This window comes from Ptychodera flava, unplaced genomic scaffold (genome assembly GCF_041260155.1).
Source record: "Ptychodera flava strain L36383 unplaced genomic scaffold, AS_Pfla_20210202 Scaffold_35__1_contigs__length_1935909_pilon, whole genome shotgun sequence".
Lineage (NCBI taxonomy): Eukaryota > Metazoa > Hemichordata > Enteropneusta > Ptychoderidae > Ptychodera > Ptychodera flava.
In genome coordinates this window covers 1277490-1301456 of record NW_027248357.1, presented here as the reverse complement: position 1 = coordinate 1301456, position 23967 = coordinate 1277490, and the positions used below count along the sequence as shown (strand labels likewise).

Below are 23967 nucleotides of genomic sequence, written 5' to 3'. Positions count from 1 at the left end.
GGGCAAATCTCCAATCTCAAAAAAAAAGATTGGTTCAATAACCGAGCTACATTGTTACAATTTTTGACTGCGAACCCTCCATACGCTGTAGAGTTCATGAAGCAGTCAACGCTTGTACGCTCACTATCATACATCACACAAAAACTTTATCGAAGCGAAGCAATGAATACATCACTTAATTAAACTGCATGGGCGAAAGACAGCCTTGGGGACAATTCTGTCCTAGCAGCAGAGCTATCAACCCAGGGTAGAAAATATGGTGGTTTCAACAGGGTTCGAACTAACAACGTACGACACCTAATCGCATAGCGGGGAAGCCACAGACAAATATCATTTAGTTCATCTGTAGGAACCTGTATACAAAATTTCAAAGCTATCAGATGAGTAGTTTTGGAAATACACATTTTTGACCAAAAATGGCAAAAATTGCCCCAGAATACAAAATTGCAGATTTCACCATAATTCAATAAATATCAATGAGATCATCTATAGAAACATTTAAACCAAATTTCAAAGCTATCAAATGAGTAGTTTTGGAAATACACATTTTTTGACCAAAATGGCAAAAATGCCCAAAAATACAAAATTGAAGATTTCATCATAATTTCAATAAATATTAGTTAGATCATCTATAGAAACCTGTATACCAAATTACAAAGCTAGCACATGAGTGGTTTTGGAAATACACATTTTTTGACCAAAAATGGCAAATATTGACCCCCCAAAAAATTGCAGATTTCATCATAATTTCAACAATATCATTTAGTTGATCTGTAGAAACCTGTATACTAAATTGCCAAAGCTATCAGATGAGTAGTTTTGGAAATACACATTTTTTGACCAAAAATGGCAAAAATTGAACCAAAAATACAAAATTGCAGATTTCATCATAATTTCAACAAATATCATTTAGTTGATCTGTAGGAACCTGTATACTTAATTTCAAAGCTATCAGATGAGTAGTTTTGGAAATACACATTTTTGACCAAACATGGCAAAAATTGCCCCATAAATACAAAATTACAGATTTCATCAGAAATTCAATATATCACTAAGTTCATCTACAGAAACCTGTATACCAAATTTGAAAGCTATCATACCAGTACTTTATGAGAAACACATATTTTGACTAAAAATTGCAAAATTGCCTTAAAAATGCAAATTTGTATATTTCTGCTACAATTTGAACAAACAAATCGGAAATAAATCATCACTAGGGACCTATGTACCAATATCAAAGCTATCTGACAGGTACTTTTGAAAAAGAAGATTTTGAAAGATTTGTTTACCAAAAACGACAAAAATTGCCTTAAAATACAAATATGCAAATTTCACCACAAGTTGAACAAATCTGACTGAAGTCACGCTAAGTAAACTGCACATCAAATTTCAAAGCAATCGGACAAGCGGTTACAGAGAAGAAGATTTTTTTACCAAAAACAGCAAAAATGCCCCAAAAATACAAATATGCATATTTCACCACAATTTGAACAAACTTTAGTGAGGTCACCCCAAGTGAACTGCATATAAAATTTCAAAGCAATAGGACTTGCAGTTTCAGAGGAGAGGGCAATTGTTGATGGACAACGACAGATGACACTGACGGACGACGACGGAAAATCAACCTATTTGATAAGCTACCGCGTCGCTGACAGCGGAGCTAAAAATTATAAATCTGAAAATTTACTCAGAAAAAAAAATTAGCACAGCTTTTCTCATTTGGAAAAATTTTTTTTAGAAATTTACAATTGTAAAAAAAAATGTTCACAATTTCATTGTGACCACCCCCTCCCAAGATCTAATGGTCCGTCCCTTAGTTTGAGCAGGTCTGTTAATATGTAACAGTTCATAAACAATGACAGGAAATGACTCAAGGTCAGTGGAGTAACTTTCAGTCATTGGCATGCCACCACTCCTGAACATTTGCAGAATTTCCCTTTTTCTTACCTCATTTGCACATTTTTGACACTGACGTGTTCATTTGAACTACGTCACATCTCAACCCTTGCATGTACACCAAATACTGAGATGGTAGCTTAGGCGGTATGGGAGCTTTTGTGTGTGACCACGGAGGTAGCAGAGAAGGAGTCACAACTCGGCGGAGATCAAAGGGACCATGAGTTTTGCCGCTGTTTGCCTTACAAACTATTCCATTAGCACCAAGGGGACTTGCGAACGGGTTTTCTCGGATTTAGGAAACAAGATTAAATTCGTTCGGGGTCGTTCGGGTGTTTCGGCCGTCCCTCGGCAGTTGACAGATATTCAAACATGGCGTCACGTGCCTAAGCGTCGCATCGGGAAGTTCGAGTCGTTCCACTGATTTTGATGTACACGATATTAAAGAGGTCGAGGAACAGATAATTGAGGAAGGGAGCTTCTGTATCCGCAAAGGCGCAGAGGCGGAGTTGATGATAGCTTGCGATCACAAAAAATGCCATACATTGTAGAGCGCTCAGCATTGTTAACACGCCAACTTTTTTCCAAATCACAATTCTTGATTCTTGCCGTGTTTTATCATGTTGTACAGTACAGGCATTAATGATAAGGTAAAATAAGAAAGCATAACTTTTAACTGCTACGTCCATGACTTTAATGAATGGTCGCGATATAAAAACAACATATACGTACACTATGTATTGAAACAAAGCGTCGCCTATGGCACTGTGTCGCGTCATAAACACCCAGAAAACGCTACAAGTTTAACCCATGCTCACCGCAGTGGTGCAGTCCGCTGCACCATACTCAGTACATGATTGAAAAGTTCGTGATCAGAACTTCCATTCTAACAAGGAAAGGTTCCTGCGATCGAATGTAAAGATATTAAAAACGACTTTAAAATTACCAAGAGTTTGAGAATGAAAAACTTAAATTCCTTATAACTTAACTTTTCGTGAACGGAACGCGTCGGTTCTTACCCTATCATGATGCACTTGACCCAAGCTACGCAAATACAGTCTTTGCGCATGCGTTGTGACATTCTGGAGAAACTGAGTCAGATTAGCAAACCCAGGTTAATTTCACTCGGTTTGGTTGCGAAGGTACCGTTGGCAACACAGAAGGCGGGAAAGGGTGTTAAACAATGGACATACATGGATTAAACCAATGGTGCACAATAGTTATAAACGTAATTATCTCAGTTGTGACTCCTTCTCTGATACCTCCATGGTGTGACGGACATACATCCGCACATACATACCCACAACATAAAGACATACAGATGCAACCGACTCACCAAATAAGCTCTTTTTGGTATTTATATAAATACCAAATATGAGCTAAAAATAATTAATTTCATTGAGTACTGTCATTGTATAACCACTTAATATAGCATGTGCAACTGCCTTTGGTCAAGTCCTTCAAGCTATATATGCTAATCTGTGAAAGCTTATTAGATATGCAAATTATAAATAAACTGACATGAAAATGCGAAATGACTTAATACTGTTATAACCTGGTATAATCATCAATGTACATGGCATGTTTTGTTCTCATTTAATACGCAAATTAGGAATTGGCTGAAGTAAAAATAGTAAATGACTTTCAATAATGTAGTGTCTTTAAAGGCCAGGGCGGAGTATAACATTAGGGGAAGACTGCATTAACTTGCATGGTACCTGAAACCCGAGTCCTTGCCTGACCAACTCGGGTGACAAACAGAAGACTTTAACCCCCTAAGGTGTGAATGTTCCATTGTTATGTTTATCTAATCCAGCTGGTGCCATTGTAGGAAAGGCAGGTGTGTGAAATTGATCCTCTAGGGAAGTAGGGTATTCCTAAGTTAATGGAGCTTTCCCGTAATGAATAGCTAGCTGCCCCTGTTGGAGTTAGTTCATGCAAAGCGTGGCTTGGGTAGAATCACGCTCGATCGCTCCGTAAAAACCATGCCAAAATGGTCCCAGGTGAAGAAACTTAGGCGTCCATGCAATATACCTTACTATGAATGTCTAGTGATTTGAATGTATTGATAAAATTTTATGATTTGAGCATAAACAAGCGACCTAGCGGCCGATATAGCTCCGCTGTGTTTATGTAGAGAATAACTATTTTTGACACATGTTGATGAAGGTGGAAATCTTTGATAGCTCATTTAAGAGGCCAGAAAAAAGTAGTTAAAATAGCTGCACAAATACACAATTGAAGATTTCATCATACTTTGAATATATCACATCCGATCATCCCTAAGAACATGTCAACCAAAGCTATCTGATGAGTAGTTTTTTGAGAATAAAATATTCTGACCAAAAATGGCAACAATTGCCCCCCAAAATAAAAATAGCGTCAATGACACTGTAGCTCCCATCCTGGACTATTCAGTGTTTGTTCTCTGGTCAGATATTTGAACATGTGTGAAAGGGATAAAGTGCATGAAGTGAAAATACTTAAATGTAATGTACTGGAGACAGTGAAATATGTTTAATGTATTTATTCAGAATATAAAATGGAAAAAATACAGAATTAGAAATATCGAATACTGTGATACAACCATTAACTCAACAAGTCATTGACAATGACATAATCCCCACTTGTAATAGGAGTATTAGTCTTGATGGGGCAGGGAAATGTGGTCATTAAGAAGTATCACTGGAGTGTATATGTTGAGATCTATGGGCACATAGGTCTATGTCGTTGTTCCCAATTTGAAACACATGAGGCATGTCTAAGTTATGGTTCTAAATCAGGAAAAAAGATCAGACCTCTAGCAGTATTGGCCAGCCAAGAAATACATATGCGCATAATAAATGAGGTACAAGATGTGACATCTTAAGGTCTAATATCCTATCAAAATTGGAGGGTATAGAATTTGTGGTTACTGAAATATGCATATATATATAATCACCGAGTCACCGAGGTCATGTGACATTTTGTCAAAAAAATTGTATTGCTAAGTTATCCCTATATACCAAAAATCAGACCTCTAGCTCTATTGGCTCGCTCAAAATTAGATATATGCATAATTAATGAGGTACAATATGTGGCGTCATAAGGTGTCCCATCATACCATACATGAAGGGTGTAGCACTTGTGGTTACTGAGTTATGGACAAATATGTATATTTGAGGTCAAAGGTCACCGAGGTCATGTGACATTTTGTCAAAAAAATTGTATTGCTAAGTTATCCCTATATACCAAAAATCAGACCTCTAGCTCTATTGGCTCGCTCAAAATTAGATATGCACATAATTAATGAGGTACAATATGTGGCGTCATAAGGTGTCCCATCATACCATACATGAAGGGTGTAGCACTTGTGGTAGCACTTGTGGTTACTGAGTTATGGAAAAATATGTATATTTGAGGTCAAAGGTCACGAGGTCACGTGACATTTTGTCAAAAAAATTGTATTGCTAAGTTATCCCTATATACCAAAAATCAGACCTCTAGCTCTATTGGCTCGCTCAAAATTAGATATGTGCATAATAAATGAGGTACAATATGTGGCGTCATAAGGTGTCCCATCATACCAATTATGAAGGGTTACTGAGTTATGGACAAATATGTATATTTCAGGTCAAAGGTCACCGAGGTCATGTGACATTTTGTCAAAAAATTGTATTGCTAAGTTATCCCTATATACCAAAAATCAGACCTCTAGCTCTATTGGCTCGCTCAAAATTAGATATGCGCATAATTAATGAGGTACAATATGTGGCACCATAAGGTGTCCCATCATACCATATATGAAGGGTATAGCACTTGTGGTTACTGAGTTATGGACAAATATGTATATTTGAGGTCAAAGGTCATCGAGGTCACATGACATTTGTCAAAATATCCGAGATATCCGCGTGAACGGATGGACTCATGGATGGACGAACAGACGGACATGACCCAATCTATAAGCCCACTGGACTTCATCCGTGGGGACTAAAAATTGTGTCACTGCATCCTTTTTGCAATATGAATACGATGAGAAACTAAATTTTTATTTTTCGTGGCCTTATACATGGGAGTCCATGGAGATCTGCCTTATACATGAGAGTCTATGGACGTGTAAACTAAAAATATGCAAATTTCACCACGATTTGCCTAAATTTGGGAAAGGTCACTCCTATGCACTTTCATACCAAGTTGAGGTCAAAGGTCACCGAGGTCACTTGACATTTTGTCAAAAAAATTGTATTGCTAAGTTATCCCTATATACCAAAAATCAGACCTCCAGCTCTATTGGCTCGCTCAAAATTAGATATGCACATAATTAATGAGGTACAATATCTGGCGTCATAAGGTGTCCCATCATACCATACATGAAGGGTGGTAGCACTTGTGGTTACTGAGTTATGGACAAATATGTATATTTGATGTCAAAGGTCATCGAGGTCACATGATAAAATATCCGAGATATCTGCGTGAACCGATGAACTCACGGATGGACAAACAGACGGACATGACCCAATGTATAAGCCCACTTGATAGCTCATTTCAGGATGGCCTGACCAAAATTGGAAAAAAAAATTCCATAAAAATACAGATTTGCATATTTTATCACAATTTTAACAAATCTAAGTTGGGTTATCCCTAGGGACCTGTATACCAAATAACAAAGCTGTCTGACAAGTGGTTATGAAGAAGAAGACTTTTTACAAAAAAACGCCTTTTTTTGAGCTAATTTGCATATTTTCAACAATATCAAAAATTATAATAAAAGGAGTTTCTAAAAATCATATATTTTATCCACACGACAAATATCAAATAAGTACTGCAGTTCTCAAGATATTTGAGTGAACGGACACCTCACAAACGGACATACATACATACATATACATACATACATACATACATACATACATACATACATACATACATACATACATACATACATACATACATACATACATATTGACAGTGCACACCGGACAGATAGTGACCCCATCCCAATAGCTTCTAAAGACTATATTAGTCTATAGTAGCTAAAAATAGTGTCATTGACACTGTCCTCCCATTTTACAGAGATACTAACTACTAGTACACACATGACATTGCATTCTTACAGCTTGACTAAGAAAATTCCATTGCAAGTCCACATTAATCTTATACCCAAGCAATATGAAATGCTCCATCTCATAATGACTTTACACATCTGACAGAAAACAACCCTTAGGACTCGAGACTATCATGTTTTAAAGCAATCCAACACATACCGGTACTTTTGGAGAAAATGATTTTTTGACAAAAAATGGGGAAAATTGCCCCAAAAATACAAATATGAAAATTTCACCACAATTTGAACAAATCTGACAAAGGCCAACCCTAGGATCATACATACAAGTTTTCAAGGCAATGGGATGAGCACTTTCAGAAAAGAAGATTTTTTGACAAAAAACGGGAAAATTGCCCAAAAAATACAACTTTCAAAAAATAAAATTTGCAGATTTCATCATAATTTCAAAAGATCAAATTTAGTTCATCTACAGAAACCTGTATACCAAATTTCAAAGCTGTTGAACAATACTTTTTGAGAAACACATTTTTTAACCAAAAATTGAAAAAATTGACCCAAAAATTCAAAATTGCAGATTTCATCATAATTTCAATAAATATTATTTAGTTCATCTGTAGGAACCTGTATACCAAGTTTCAAAGCTATCAGACCAGTACTTTTTGAGAAACACATTTTTTGACCAAAAATGGCAAAAATTGCCCCAAAATTACAAAATTGCAGATTTCATCATAATTTCAATAAATATCATTAAGATGATCTGTAGGAACCTGTATACCAAATTGCAAAGCTATCAGATGAGTAGTTTTGGAAATACACATTTTTTGACCAAAAGTGGCAAAAATTGCCCCAAAAATACAAAATTGCAGATTTCATCATAATTTCAATAAATATCATTTAGTTCATCTGTTGGAACCTGTATACTAAGTTTCAAAGATATCAGATGAGTACTTTTGGAAATACACATTTTTTGACCAAAAATGGCAAAAATTGGCCCAAAAATACATTACAGATTTCATCAGAAATTCAATATATATTACTTAGTTCATCTATAGAAACCTGCATGCCAAATTTCAAAACTATCAGACCAGTACTTTTTGAGAATTACATTTTTTGACCAAATATCGCAAAAATTGCCTTAAAATGCAAATATGCATATTTCTGTACAATTTGAACAAATCTTAAATAGATCATCCCTAGGGACATATGTACCAAATATCAAAGCTATCTGACTTGTAGTTTTGAAGGAGAAGATTTTTAAAGATTTTTTTACCAAAAATGACAAAAATTGCCTTAAAAATACAAATATGCAAATTTCACCACAATTTGAACAAATCTGTCTGAAGTCACCCTAAGTAAACTGCATATCAAATTTAAAGCAATCAGACAAGCGGTTTCAGAGAAGAAGATTTTTTTACCAAAAACACCAAAAACTGCCCCAAAAATACAAATATGCAAATTTCACTACGATTTGAACAAATTTAAGTGAGGTCACCCCAAGTGAACTGTATATAAAATTTAAAAGCAACTGGACTTGCGGTTTCAGAGGAGAAGGCAATTGTTGACGGACGCGGCGGACGACGACGACGACGGACGACGACGGAAAATCAACCTATTTGATAAGCTCCGCGTCGCTGACAGCGGAGCTAAAAAAGTTACTGAAGCGTTTCTTAGATACCTCTGTCCACGGCATATGGCACACTGTATATGGAATATGCCGCGCCATCACATTAGTCCTTTGGACCCCACAGGGTCCACAGGACTAAAAATATAGAAAATTTTGCTGTATGCAAAGCCATTATTTCTTCAGAGGTGCAAGTCAAGCTTGCTCTGAAGAACAAATAAGTCTATTCCTGTTTGTCATGATTACTTACTGTAATGGTTTTCCACTCTCCTTCCCCAGTTGTAGCAGGCCACCTGTTTACATTTGTATCTCTCATTGTTTGACATTGGTCATTTTTTGCCTGCAAGTAGAAATTTGCATGCACAAAGAATTATGATGCTGTTGTACAAGCTGTAAACATAAACATTATAAACGATCTTCTCTGTGACATTTCACTCTTAGGCTATATTCATTGAATTGGTTCATGTATGGTAGGTGAGATTTCTATACTTACATATATACATGTCCATCTGATAGATTTTTGATGTAGTTTCAAATGACTATCATCCAGAGATTAGCTATAAATATGCTTATTATCAAACGATTTTAAAACAACTGCAATTTTTCCATTTAATTTGAACAAACCAACATGAAAACATCTATAGATCTCTAACTAGTAAATTTGATCATAGGGGATAGCCTATGTGTCCGTCCCCAGGGGGGGTAGGTGTTTTGTTGTATTGCTAATAAAGGTTTATTCTACCAAACTTTGGTGTTTTGGTCTTGCACTGCCCTTGACAATCTTGTGTTAATGTTTTATCAGCATGCTGCATCTATTATCTGACCAATTTGATTGCCTAATTCGCCAAGCAAGCAAGGTACTTATTTAGTCTATTATCTGATGAGTTTGAGTGCCTAATTTGCCAAGGTAAGCAAAAGTAAATTACTAATCTTTGGACGCAGTCACCAGATTATCACCGGATTACCTTTGACAAAGTCAACAACAAGCGCACCAGCAAGTTATAACTGCAGGAAGGGGAGAAACTCAAAAGCCGTGTCCTAAGAAACCTATTTTATAATAACCACTTCCAAATTTTACAAACGCCAACAGTTTTCTGACATGTTCAAACGGGGACATGCCTATTTATGACTTCGTCGGTTGCTTCTTTGAGCAGTAGAACGCTAATCGAAGCCATGGAGTCAGTGTCCCGATGTGGTCCGTCAGACCGGAAGCCGGAACTAGAAACCTTTGACCTTGAGATTGTTGAATTTAAGCTCACATGATCGACACTGGTAAACAAAATACCCAAGACGCTTTGGGATGTGCGATTCGAGGGTCAAGCTCATCGGTGTTTATAAACACGGACATGACAATCTATGTGCTTTTGATGACAGTCGGTCATCGTTTCAGGGAAGAAACTCTCCGCTTGTTGCATAAAAACTGACTAGTCGGTAAAAGTATTTTCATGCCTAATATCCTCATTCGTTTCAAGATGAGAGATTTTGTAGAACTGTGAAGACACATTGAAAGCACAGTAGTACTCAACCAGGTTGACCTATATGTTGGGGTGATATTGATGTCACATTCTTGTCGAACGAAAAAAAAACGGGGATGTTTAGGCCATAGCAAAGACGATTAATCAGTCAGTTAAAAAATACCGCAATTATACGGTGTCGCTCACATTTTATCAGAACTGGTACATACCAGTATGGGTACCAAAGATCAACCAGAAAAACAAGAATGACAAAAGCAAGTAAGGTCTGCAACTTAGGTACTGGAGGTCATCTTTAGGAACATGCATATCAACTTCTATAGCAATGGGACAAGCAGATCCTACATACATAAGCAAATGTCAACAAAAAATTAGCCAGAGAAGCTTGACAAAAAGAAAAGGTGGGAGAGTGGGGAAAAAAAGAGTAGGAAAAAATATAAAAGGGATCTTTTAAAAAGGAATGCTACCTCATCAATCTTCTATCCCCTACCCCCTCCTGAATATCAAATGTTCCACCCCTTGGTTGACCATGTTTACATAAGACCAGCTGGCAGTATATTTACAACTTTGGGGATGTTTTACACTGGTATGCAGATAAGAATGGACAGTGAAATTGATCTAAATGTTGTCACACTTGTGTAATTGGTTTGTAAAGTTGTTCCAAAACTTGTCTCAGAAGTTGCACTGACTTGTTATAACTGCGGTGAAAATCAAGAGCTTTTATGGACCCATAATAAACACACACCAGGGAGTACACTTTGAAGTGCACTTCACATACACAGACTCATATTACATTCCTTATATGCTGCTTTGAGTTACATTGTATCACAGCCAAGTCAGAGTCTAGTTGTCATTAGACTCTTGTTGCCTTTGCATTGTAGAAGTTCTTTGCCAAAAAAAAATTTACAGGAAAAGAGGTGTACATACGCCAGAAATAATAAGTGAGAAAGTTGTTGAAATGTACGGAGATAGAAAGTCAGAAAATCTTTACCCTACACACACAGACACTAATCAGTGTCTACTTTATTGCTTTATACCAACAATTACAGCAGAAGCCTACTGTGAAACAACACTATAATCTGTCTTTAGTTTGCCGCAACTCAACTAAAGTTACCGATCCTGTAGTAAATTTTGAAACAACTTTACAAACCAATTACACAAGTGTGATAACATTTAGATCAATTTCACTGTCCATTCTTATCTGCAAACGACAGTAATTAATGCGATGAGTGCTATCATTCCAATGTAAACAGCACTTAAAAATTAGTTACAGATAGTGAAATACCTTCCACTGTGGGGGGGATTATGACATCTGGAATTATCCTGGATCCAAATTTCTCATCAGTTCTTGTGTGTCTTACATGCGAAAGTTGCAAAAATTGGTTCGCAATGAAAAAATTTACCTCAGCTCTGTTTTCAGGATCAAATTTTACTACAAATTGATATTAAACAAGACAAAATTATGTTCACAGCCTTCGAAACTGTCTCACAACAAATCCTTGGTTGGTGTAGGTCATTTAAGGTCACAAAAGAAAATTACCTAAAATATAAATATTTGGGGGTTTCCCAACACTTTGAGCAGAAAATTTATCTAATAACATCCCTCGGGACTTTTGTACCAAATTACAAAGCTATCAGACAAGTAATTTTGAGAACAAGTTTTCTTGACCAAATATGACAAAATTGTCTTAAAAATACAAATTTGTATATTTCAGGACAATTTCCACATATCTAACTATTGTCATCCCTGGACATCTGTACACCAAATGTGAAAGCCGTCAGTCCAGGGGCTTTAAAATGAAAATATTTTTTAAGATTTTTGACCAAAAATAACAAAAATTGCCCCAAAACAGTAATATTTCCAATTTTGTCGTAATTTCAACAATTAGAAGGGTAACACCCTTGCAAACATCCAATCCAAATTTGAGAGCAATTGGGCTAGCGGTTTCAGAGAAGAAGAAATTTTACTTAAAATGAGAAAAATAACCAAAAAATTCAGCAAAAATATAAAATTCAAGATATCTTCACGATATTCATCAAACTGATTTGGATCAACCTTAGTAACCTGTATACCAAATATCAAAGCTATCAGATTAGTTATTCTTGAATAAAAAAATTTTGACCAAAAATTCGGAAAATTGCCCCAAAATTACAAATTTAAAATTTCAATTCAATTTGTATACACTTGACTGATGTCATCCTGAGAACATGTATACCAACTTTCAGAGCAATCAGATGAGTGGTTTCAGAGTTAAACATTTTTTGACTAAAAACTGAAAAATTACCTGAAAAATAGAAACATGCAAATTTCATCCTAAATTTTACACATCTGCTTTAGAATACCTAAAGGAACCTGCACACCAAGTTTCAACCCTATCTGACCAACGGTTACAGAGTTTTAGCAATTTGCAGGGTTTTTCCTTTTTTCCCCTCATTTGCATATTTTTGACACTGACAAGTTCATTTGAACAAATTCACATCTCCACCCCTAGGTGCACCTGTACACCAAATACTAAGACAGTAGGTTCTGCCGTTTAGCTGTTTTTGATGTGGACGGACATACATACATACAGACATGCAAATGGCATGCAAATGAACTGATTCAGCTTATACGATTACCTCACATTGGTATACCAAATGTGAGCTAATAAAACGAATTTTTTTTTGGACATCATATTTTTTTTATGTCAGTTTTTGAACTCGCATGAAACCCTGCATGACTATATATAACTATATATAAACAAAAAACTTTTGGACATATCTTTTTATGTCAACGTTTTGACACACTGTAAAATGCATGATATAGCATACTGTATGTCTGACTGTCGGGAAACACTTCTTGCGCCGCTGTCGGACTCAGTTGCGCGATCGCGGGGTCTTTCCCTCGCACATTTGCTTTCCCAAAAATGTGGGTTTTTTTGAATAAAAACCCCAGCTTTACAGTGAAGGATGTTAGATTTCGAAGTTTATGCAATCAAACATCATCTGCCCACTGGCTTGCATTGGGACTGTGCTCGGAGTTCACTACAATTTGACGTAGGGTTCGTAGATTGAGAAACTGGAATCACAGAGATGTGTACATTGGAAACAAATGCGGATGCACTGTTTTTCGCGCCTCCGTCGGACTCAGTCGCTATGTCTTTCCCTAGCACATCAGCTTTCCCGAAAACGTGTTTTTGAGAATGTATAAAATCAACTTGACAGTGAAAGATGTAACTTTACAGTGAACGATGTAAACCTTCGAAGTTACAAATACACTTGTCGATTTGATATGCGAAGACACATTGATGACCAGTTATTTATTAGTTCTCAAACCTGGTGAAAATCATTCCATGACACTAATCGATTATGTTTTTTGGAGAACGTCCTAAGAACCTGACTGTGACCCTTATTTGATGCGTTAGGTAGTTGAGTATAAGGATTGATAAATTAATGTAACAAAATATATGTAGATTCACGCGACTGAACTATCATGTTCTTGGTAGCTCACTGACGTTTATGGCCGAGAGGGCGAAAGTCTAAGACCCAAGAGAGTATAAGCAGTACGCAGTAGATTGCATGCTTTCTGAAAAAGAAAAGCCGGTTTCCTTAGCTACCATGCAAAATACGGTTTTGACTAATGTTCCCGTCCTGTTTCCGAGAATAACTTTCGAGCTGCGTAGCTAGTAATGTTGAAGTCAAGATATCCGATATCATGATTTGCAGAGAGAACACTCGACTCTTCTTGTTTTTCTTTTTAGTCAGCACACGGGGTCAATTGAAAAAATCAAAGCAAATACCATGGTGTATAAAATCAGCAGGCAGAGTCGCAGTCACCTGCTTGTATTGTAGAGCACACAAACCGGTCGTATGTAAAACATGTCTTGTTTTGTTATTTAAACAAGCGACCTAGCGGCCGATATAGCTCCGCTGTGTTTATGTAGAGAATAACTATTTTTGACACATGTTGGTGAAGAAGGTGGAAATCTTTGATAGCTCATTTCAATGGCCAGAAAAAAGAGGCTAAAATAGCTGCAAAAATATACAATTGAAGATTTCATCATAATTTGAATTTTTACATCGGATCATTCCAAAGAACACGTCCACTAAAGCTATCTGACGAGTAGTTTTTAGAGAATAAAATTTTCTGACCAAAAATGGCAATAATTGTCCCCAAAAATAAAAATTGCAGATTTCACCATAATTTCAGTATATCACATATTACAATAATCCCTTGGAACCTGTATACCAAATATCAAAGCTATCAACTTGCAGTTTTTGAGAAACAAATTTTTTTAACAGAAATGGCAAAAATTGCCCCAAAAATACAAAATTGCAGATTTCATCATAATGTCAAAATATCAAATTTAGTTAATCTGTAGGAACCTGCATATCGAATTTCAAAGCTATCAGACCAGTACTTTTTGAGAAACACATTTTTCGACCAAAAATGGCAAAAATTACCCAAAAATAACAAAATTGCAGATTTCATCATAATTTCAATAAATATCATTAAGTTCATCTGTAGGAACCTGTATACCAAATTGCAAAGCTATCAGATGTGTAGTTTTGGAAATACACATTTTTTGACCAAAAATGGCAAAAATTGCCCCAAAAATACAAAATTACAGATTTCATCAGAAATTCAATATATATTACTTAGTTCATCTATAGAAACCTGTATACCAAATTTCAAAACTATCAGACCAGTACTTTTTGAGAAATACATTTTTGACCAAAATGGCAAAAATTGCCTTAAAGATGCAAATTGCATATTTCTGCACAATTTAAACAAATATGAAATAGATCATCCCTAGGGACCTATGTACCAAATATCAAAGCTATCTGACTAGTAGTTTTGAAGAAGAAGATTTTTAAAGATTTTTTTACCAAAAACGACAAAAATTGCCTTGAAAATAGAAATATGCAAATTTCACCACAATTTGAACAAATCTGACTATAGTTACCCTAGTAAACTGCACATCAAATTTCAAAGCAATTGGACGAGCGGTTTCAGAGAAGATGATTTTTTACCAATAACAGGAAAAATTGCCCCAAAAATACAATTATGCAAATTTCACCACAATTTGAACAAACTTGACTGAGGTTACCTCTAGGAACCTCTATACCAAGTTTCAAATTAATCTGACTTGAAGTTTCAGAGAAGAAGATTTCTTGACCAAAAACAGGAAAAATTGCCCCAAAAATACAATTATGCAAATTTCACCACAATTTGAACAAACTTGAGTGAGGTCACTCCTATGAACCTCCATACCAAATTTCAAAGAAATCTGACTTGCGGTTTCAGAGAAGAAGACCATTGTTGACGGACGGACGGACGGACAGACAGACAGACGGACGACGACGGACAATCAGCCTATCGGATAAGCTCCGCGTCTCTGACAGCGGAGCTAAAAATGACTGATACGAAAGTGTATGTATTGCAAGAATGCAGTTGATAAACTGAACAAGTTGAAGGCGAACGCGAACGTCGAGTTAATAAAACATTTTCCGCTCTTGTTCTTGACTTACATGGAATTGTTCAGTATATACCCACGAAGTCTGATTCAGTTCGATGCAGTGTTAGGCACATCGACCAACGTGGTTTTTTGCCGGGCTAGCCGGAAGAGTATAAACACACCTCCAATACGTTAGCAAGGTGTGTTGAACCATGGAGGTAGCAGAGATGGTTGAACACATACCACGCATTCCTCGGAAGTACTCCTTTCCGACCTGTTCGTTTACAAATGAATATTCAAGTTTGTTTGCAACCTGAATATAAAGTGTCCACTAGTTTTACGGACCACATCTGGACACGGCTTTTGAGAGTTTCTCCCCTTTCTTCAGTTATACCTTGCTGGTGCGCTTGTTGTTGACTTTGTCAAAGTTAATCCGGTGATAATCTGGTGACAGCGTCCACAGATTAGTAATTTACCCTTGCTTACTTTGGCAAATTAGGCACTCAAACTCATCAGATAATAGACTAAATTACCACCTTGCTTTCTTTGGCGAATTAGGCAATCAAACTGGTCAGATAATAGATGCAGCATGCTGATAAAACGTTTACACAAGATTGTCAAGGGCAGTGCAAGACCAAAACACCAAAGTTTGGTAGAATAAACCTTTATTAGCAATACAACAAAACACCTACCCACCCCTGGGGACGGACATATAGGCTATCCCCTATGATTTGACAGGTAAAACAAAACAATGGTACTTGAAACTGAACAATAATTTTAACACTAACGGTTTCTAAGCAGTTATCATCGGTATTTAAATAGGTTGTATGCATATATGGAACATTCACTTTTAGCCAGACATCATACAAACTTACAAGATATTCACTGTTTATAGATTACAATTCACTAATCTCAAAATTTTAACATCACACATTTAAATTTTAAAGGGCAAGCAGTTGTACTGTAATTTTCAACGATTTTTTTTCACTTATTTTGTCTTGTATGTCCATTCCAAGTTCCTGTTCTACTCTTAAAGCATATCGACACACTGAATATCCTTTAGCTTGTTAACACAGCATGTATACATGTACAATGTTTATTGTTTATGTTTGAGTTGTAAAAGTAAGATGAGTAGGTGGTAATGCAGAGTGAAGATGAGCTTGAGATCCAAAGACACTTTGATGGAGAAATCGATTTAGCTGAAGCATATGAAGCTTAAATGGAAGATTCAGTTGGATATGATGATGAGGCAAATGAACAAACATAAAGAACAGATGATTATAACTAGACATAATTTGAATCATTCTGTGAAAGCAATGGAAACAATTTGGTCTTCAAATAGTTAATTAGCTGTTTCACCATCATGATGTAAGCAAAACCCATTATTATCAGTGGCTACTGTAAACTTGCTTACAGGGTTTTGTGTTGAATGGGTTAAGTATTTAGAGTGAACAAAAAACATTAATCTCAAAATCAGTAACAGGAACAGTTTTTATAAAATGTCTTTGGTATTTCATCAAAGCTGAGTTTTCTTTTTGCTCTGCATTACTTGAAAAATGACTACATAGATCCATGGGGGTTGAGTTTGCCACTGAATTTACAGATTAGTTTAGCAGAACTTGGAAAGTCACTGAATGCATAGGAATCACACATGATAAAACCCTTTGGCATGTCTAATATAGTACGCAAAGAAACAAAAAATTCCATACAAAAAGAGTACGCCATTAGAGTAACATGAAATTCAGTCAAGACTGAATAGCATAAATGTGTCTTTTTACTTGATTATGAAACAACAGACAAACATATGACAGGAATTGCAACCTTATTAACATTTTGATGATTTACTACTCATGTGTAGAACTTGATTTGGGCTGAAAACACCCTATCTTTGAGGAATCACTCGCTCTGAGATAAGTTTAAGGGATCATACCTGATACTTACATAGACATGAAATATTGTGTTATCATCTGAATATTGATAAGTGAATGAAACAGATCCAGCTTTCTTCAAATTTGCTGTATAGACCAATGTTGATGCACAATCATCACCAGCAGATGCAATATAGTTGCCCATGAGATGCCACCTTGACCTGCAAAATGGTGTTTATCAATATACTGGATCATATCAAACCAATAATACTAAGTATCACAATAAGGCTTAGACTTGTTTTATTAATTTCTTAGGGTTTATGTTATTTTACTTTTGATAGGGTCGTGAACGGTCATGTTCACACGCAGCTCCTGCAGTCTGTTACTTTGCCGTTGATAGTTTCGACAATGCTACATTGTAATCATCACGCAGCACTGCGAAGACTGTGGGAGTATCCAAGGGATAACCATATGCAAAGGTGAATGAGATTTGTGTCCTGCTTGCAACAAAAACGATTTCACGTTGATCGATGTTTGGATGTGGAGGTGTCACCAAACAATGGCGGAGTCAAAACCTGTGCTTATCCTTTGTTATCGAGTGGCTCTGACAGACATGTGTTGCCGAGTTCCAGTTACCAACATGGTACTAATGAAAAGAATTACTATTCCGGTAAGGTAGTCATTAATGAACTGCTGTGCTTTATTGTCAACTGAATGGACATTTTGCCATTTGATGCTGTTGTGAAAATATGTGTGGATGCATTAAATGACCAAGAAATTGAATAGGCGAAACATCTATTGTTTCACATTTGTGGAGAGACTGGCTCACATCTGTTTAAGCGTCGTAATGGTGTGAACAAATCACAGTCGAACGTGCAGGGTATTTTGACTCTTCTCCATGAGATGGAAGTTGAAAGTATTCCATGCTTTGTGGCGAAAGATTTGAAGAAGCTACCGTACGTAAACTTCAATCATATCAATGTGTCTTCATTGCTGTCGCAAATGAACCAGATGAAATACGACATTGATAGCCTTAAACACAGAGTTGACAATATGTCAAAACTTTATTTGACCAGTTCTGAGGAAATTCAACAAATAAGAGAGAAAATACTACCGTAGATCTGCCACTTGAAAAGGACATGATTGTGAAATTAGTTACAACACAATGAAATCCGACCACAGTGATGATTCTGACATGTCTGTACATTCGAAACCACACCTTATTGATTTGGTCAGTGTCCGTGACAGTGATCAGCCACTTGTTAACACCACATCTACAAATGTATGTGTTAGTGAAGATCCTGATTTGCAAGTGAATGTAGAAGTATCATCTGCGTGTGGTCATAGTGTGACGACTGGTGAAAACAAAATACCAGACAATGATGCAGATGGTTTCACACTTGTCAATTATGGGTGCTATAGAAGAAGGCACAGAAGTTATGCCGATGCAGTTGCCAACAGTCACACCAAGGACGCCAACTTAACCAATGATCATGTTGGAGACCGGCGTTCACCTCCTACCAAGACCACGGAGCTGAAACGTCAGCTGACGCCGGTCGTAGTAAATTTATACTTGGCAAACGTCAGCACACCCGACTACAAATAGCCGCTACACAAAGAAAACGTGTCTTTGTGGGCAGATTGAGGCCAGAAACTGATATAGAGCATCTTGTGCCATACATACGAGAAACCATGCATATTGATATCATTGACTGTGATACGCTAAAAAACAAAATATGATTCCTACGCTTTGTTTTGTATTGCTGTGAGACCGGATAATTTTGCATCATTGATGAATCCTGATGTTGGCCGGAAGGTGTTCTAATTCAAAAATTTTACCAACCTCATAAACCCTAGATGGTTGAACTTCATATTGTATCCTACAACTGTCGTTCTATAAAGAATTCATTACAAGCTGTATGAGATTTGTGCGAATGTCATGATATATGCCTATTACAAGAACACTGGCTTACTAAGGATGAAATTTCTTTTTTATCCTCCGTCCATGACGACTTTGATTACTTTGTTGAGTCCCCTGTTGAAACAAGTGAGAACATCATTGGTCGACCGTTTCAGGGCGTTGCAATTTTATGGCGTAAGTCTATTGGTACCATAGTTATAAAATAGTGTCAATGACACTGTGCTCCCATTTTACAGAAATACTAAGTACTAGTACACACATGACATTGCATTCTTACAGGTTGATTACTAAGAAATTCCATTGCAAATCCAAATTAATCTTATACCCCAGCAATATGAAATGCTCCATCTCATAATGACTTTTACACATCTGACAGAAAAGAACCCTAGGATCAAGACCATCATGTTTTTAATCAATCCAAAAAATGCTTTGGGAGAAAATAATTTTTTTGACAAAAAATGGAAAAATTGCTCCAAAAATACAAATATGAAAATTTCACCACAATTTGAACAAATCTGACAAAGGCCAACCCTAGGATCATACATACAAGTTTTTAAAGCAATGAGATGAGCACTTTCAGAAAAGACTTTTTGACCAAAAACAGGAAAATCGCCCAAAAATTACAACTTTCAAAATTTCACCACAATTTGAAGAAATGTAACTAAAATCATATTAAAGTGCCTGGATACCAAGAATCAACCAAATCTGGCCAGTGGTTACAGAGTTTTAGCAATTTGCAGGATTTTTTCTTTTTTTCCCCTCATTTGCATATTTTTGACTTTGACATGTTCATTTCAACAAATTCACATCTCCACCTCTGGGTGCACCTGTCCACCAAATACTAAGATGGTAGGTGCTGCGGTTTAGGAGTTTTAATATTGATGGACATACATCCGCACATACTAACTAACATACATACATCTATACATACATAGATACAGACAGACAGACAGATAGACATGCATACATACATTTATTTTTACAGCTTTTAACCTCCAACAGCTGACCAACCTATCAATATCAGCTTGTTCAACTTGATACAACTGCTTATAATAATATAAACAAGAGTTAAAAATAAACATGCCTTGCTTATCAAGATTACGTCATAACATGGGGCCCGGGGGCACCGACGTCCTTTGTGCCTCCTTACTGTTTATTATTTGCCATAAATGTGAAATCTGGCAAAAAGTCAAATTGTTTGGACATAAATGAAAGTTAATGTGAAAGTGAATCAAGAATAAGAGATGGAACTCAATAGGATCAACAATATCTAAAACAGGAAACGGTGAACTTATATGATACAGAAGGGGAGAAAATTTAGCCACAAACTATTGTAATATATTATGGACAATGGCTAATCTAAACCAAATTACTTAAACTGGAATGTTGGCATTGATTACACATGTATTTATTGTCCATCAAATAGAAAATAAATTTGGGCCATTGACTAAAAAACATTTGCTTGTTACACTCACCACACTTGTACTTAGTATTTGGAGTGTACACCTATCTACAATACAATGATAAAAAGTTTTGACTCTGAAGGTCAACAGTGCATCTTTAATGTATGAGACTAAATAAGCTTACCCCTCAAGTATGTATAGGCCAAAAACAATATTTAATTTTGAATTATGTAGTGCAGGGAAGGACATAGAATATGGTGAAAAGCAAACTAAATATAAAAACTGAATATACAATTATATGGAAATGTTGTTTTACAGTCATGAGTATCTAGTGTGTGCGGAGAGACAATATTAAAATTGGACAGTATCATCCTGACCAGAGTTTGTCTGAGTGGTTGTTTCCTTCTGATTTTCTGACACGGTGATAGGTACAAAATATTATGTTATTCACCATAGTTAAGCAACATAGCTTGCATTTTGTTCACAGTAGAACTGAGTTTTACATGTAAGATAACTTTCTCATAAACTGTAAAGTCTGGCTTGTGGCAGCTCAAAAGTCGCAATACTACATTTTTTGATATGATATGGAGTGACTTGCACACATATGCAATATGCAGTGACAGTCGAATATTCATAGTAAGAGTCTACTACATTCAAGCATAGTGATGTTGACAACTACATGCATGCCAGTGCACGATTTCAAAGTAGCCAGGAGGAAATTCTAATAGTCTTTTAGTGGAAATAGGCCCTATAGGTATTAAACCACAGTGAAACAAACAACATTAGTTATCGTGACCTTGCTAAAGTGCAATCTCAGATCATGTATGATCTGATGATCATGCCAAATTACCATGTCGGATTATGCGTGATTCTGAAGTGCGCGTAAATCGGTCAACATAAGCACACATAGACTCTCGCCAGTCGCTTGTACTGCTTGGTCTCGCGTAGCTTTCGGTATTTATACAAGCTCGTGCCTTCGGCACTCGACCTTGCGCCTTCGGCGCTTGATCGCCTACGTTGGATTACTACCGCAAGTGACTCCGGATCCGGTCAAAAGAAGGCACGAGGACTGTCGACAGTCTAAAGCACACACTGTCTTCAACAATGATGCTTCGGCGCTCGATCGCCTACGTTGGATTACTACCGCAAGTGACTCCGGATCCGGTCAAAAGAAGGCACGAGAACTGTCGACAGTCTAAACATGGATGTCTATTTTTTACATCCATGGAAGGACAGAGCGAATTCTCTCGCTCTCACCCAGCTATTACTAACTGGCCGCCGGTGGGATTGCCTCGCTAAAGCAATGGATTCGCCGGTAACGAAGGAGCGTTTCGTGCCAAAAAAATACATGACAGCAACAAAAATACAATCACCGTGAACTTCATATTTACAAAACATCATCAAATAAATGCTAAAAGCTTCAAAACGTCAAAATTCGCACAAGACCGAGAAACAAGACAGCGTCGGTCCGTTTTTAAAGTCTATGATTTTTCAAAGTCCTTCCCAGGAGCTGGTCCTTGCAAAACAACGCTAACTTGTTATATGCGCATGCGCATATTAAGGAGAGACCCATTTGATTTCGGGGAGGGGGGGTATGCAGGAAGTGGGTATGGGAACTTTTTTTGTCAGAGAGACAGCATTTTTTAATTTCAACTGTCACACCTGCATCAATTTTTTTATCAAATGGAGTAGCAGTGCAATTTTTCAAATTTAAGCCAGTGTTTCACATATCACAGGATGGTTTTATATATTCATTTTACATTCCAACGAATGAAAACAAAATGGAAAGTCTAGTATATATACAACTTTAAATTATAGAACACTTTTTTGGCAAATCAACAGTGATCAGTACTATACCTGCTTTTCTTTATAACAGTCAATTCCTTTTAAGTTCTCAGGGGAGATGTTATCTTTTGTGGTCAGAGAAACAAGGCTCACACATTGTATTTCATTATATTTGTTGTTCCTCAATTTTTCTTTGACAACTTGTAATCTTTCTAACATATTTATGTTGAGAGAATATATATTGTTTTTTACACTAGTTTATTGACTCCTGTCTTGTGTTTTCAATTTTCACAATGTACAGAAGTCAAATAGTCCCATCTAGATATTGCCTGTACCATTGAGATATTGCAACAGAAATCCAGAAATATGATTTCTTGGGTCAGAAAAGGGAAGGAAAACATCGAGTGCACTGAGGTGTAAAGTAGTGAATGCTTATATCATAAGTGCTGGGAAAAAAAAACACATGAGAATTGCTTGTGGTAAAAACATTTGCGCTGCCTATGGCAGCATGCTAGCAAAGAACACATGAGAATAAATTTCCAAAATTTTGCTCATTTCAACTGCATTATGACAATTCCTTTTTTATTTATTTCTGTCTGTTATGAGAATTTTTTTTCTCAAGCCATTACAGGCTTATTTTTTTCTTTTATTTCACCTGGTGACAATTTTTTTTCTCAAAATCCTCCATACCCCCCCCCCCACAAATCAAGTGGTTCTCCCCTAAGTGAGTCCCTGACCTATGCGGGCCAGTGGATTACTTCCTCAGTAGAACTGATATGCCTGCCGGTACCATCATTCTTCAGTCGATCAAAGGCGCCTTTCGTACCAAAAAATACACGACAGCCGCAAAAGTGCATCACTGTCAACGTCATAACTATAGAATATATTGCAATGCACAGTGAAACGTTCACAAAGTAAAAAATGTGCCACACCGAGAAACAAGATGGCGTCCGATTCGATTCTCAACTCAGATTTTGTCCTAGAGTTGTGCGCATGCGCAGACGGTAGCTTTAACGAAAGCGAGTCAAAATCAAGTAAATATAAAATAAAAATGGATAAAAATATTGTTTAAAAATAATACAAGGCATGTATCACCAAATTTTGAACATTTCTGACGGCATTTCAACTATACGAACACCCATGCCAAATATCACAATAATCAAATCAGTGGTTTTGAGGAAAAATTGAAAATAGTGGTTTTCACAAAAAGCTAAAAAAGTGACTTTAAAATGATTCAATCAAAAAAAGAAAAAGACCGTTTGAGATACATGCCAAAGTGACCACCAGACCAAATTTCAGAAAAAGTTACTGAAGCGTTTCTGAGATACCTGCGTCCACAGCATACGGCCCACTGTATGCAACAACAGAGGCCGCGTCATCACATTAGTACTTTGGGCCAAAGGCCCAAAGGACTAAAAAAACACATGTCTGTCAGGTTATAAAGGTTTCTTCGTGAAAATGGTATCGCCCATCCAACGCTACACGCTGTAGTGAAATGCGGGCTTTCGGGTAGAATACG

General features: G+C 36.6%; 1 protein-coding gene across 1 annotated transcript in view; it reads right to left on the bottom strand.

Annotated features, from left to right (window-relative positions):
• Positions 1-23967, bottom strand: part of LOC139127740 (endosome/lysosome-associated apoptosis and autophagy regulator family member 2-like) — a 119806-nt gene that overhangs the window by 23505 nt on the left and 72334 nt on the right. The window contains exons 4-5 of the mRNA XM_070693630.1: positions 17413-17560; positions 8812-8901 (exon numbers count right to left, since the gene is read on the bottom strand). Of these exons, the coding sequence (XP_070549731.1) occupies positions 8812-8901; positions 17413-17560 (238 nt within the window). The remainder of the gene's footprint in view (positions 1-8811; positions 8902-17412; positions 17561-23967) is intronic.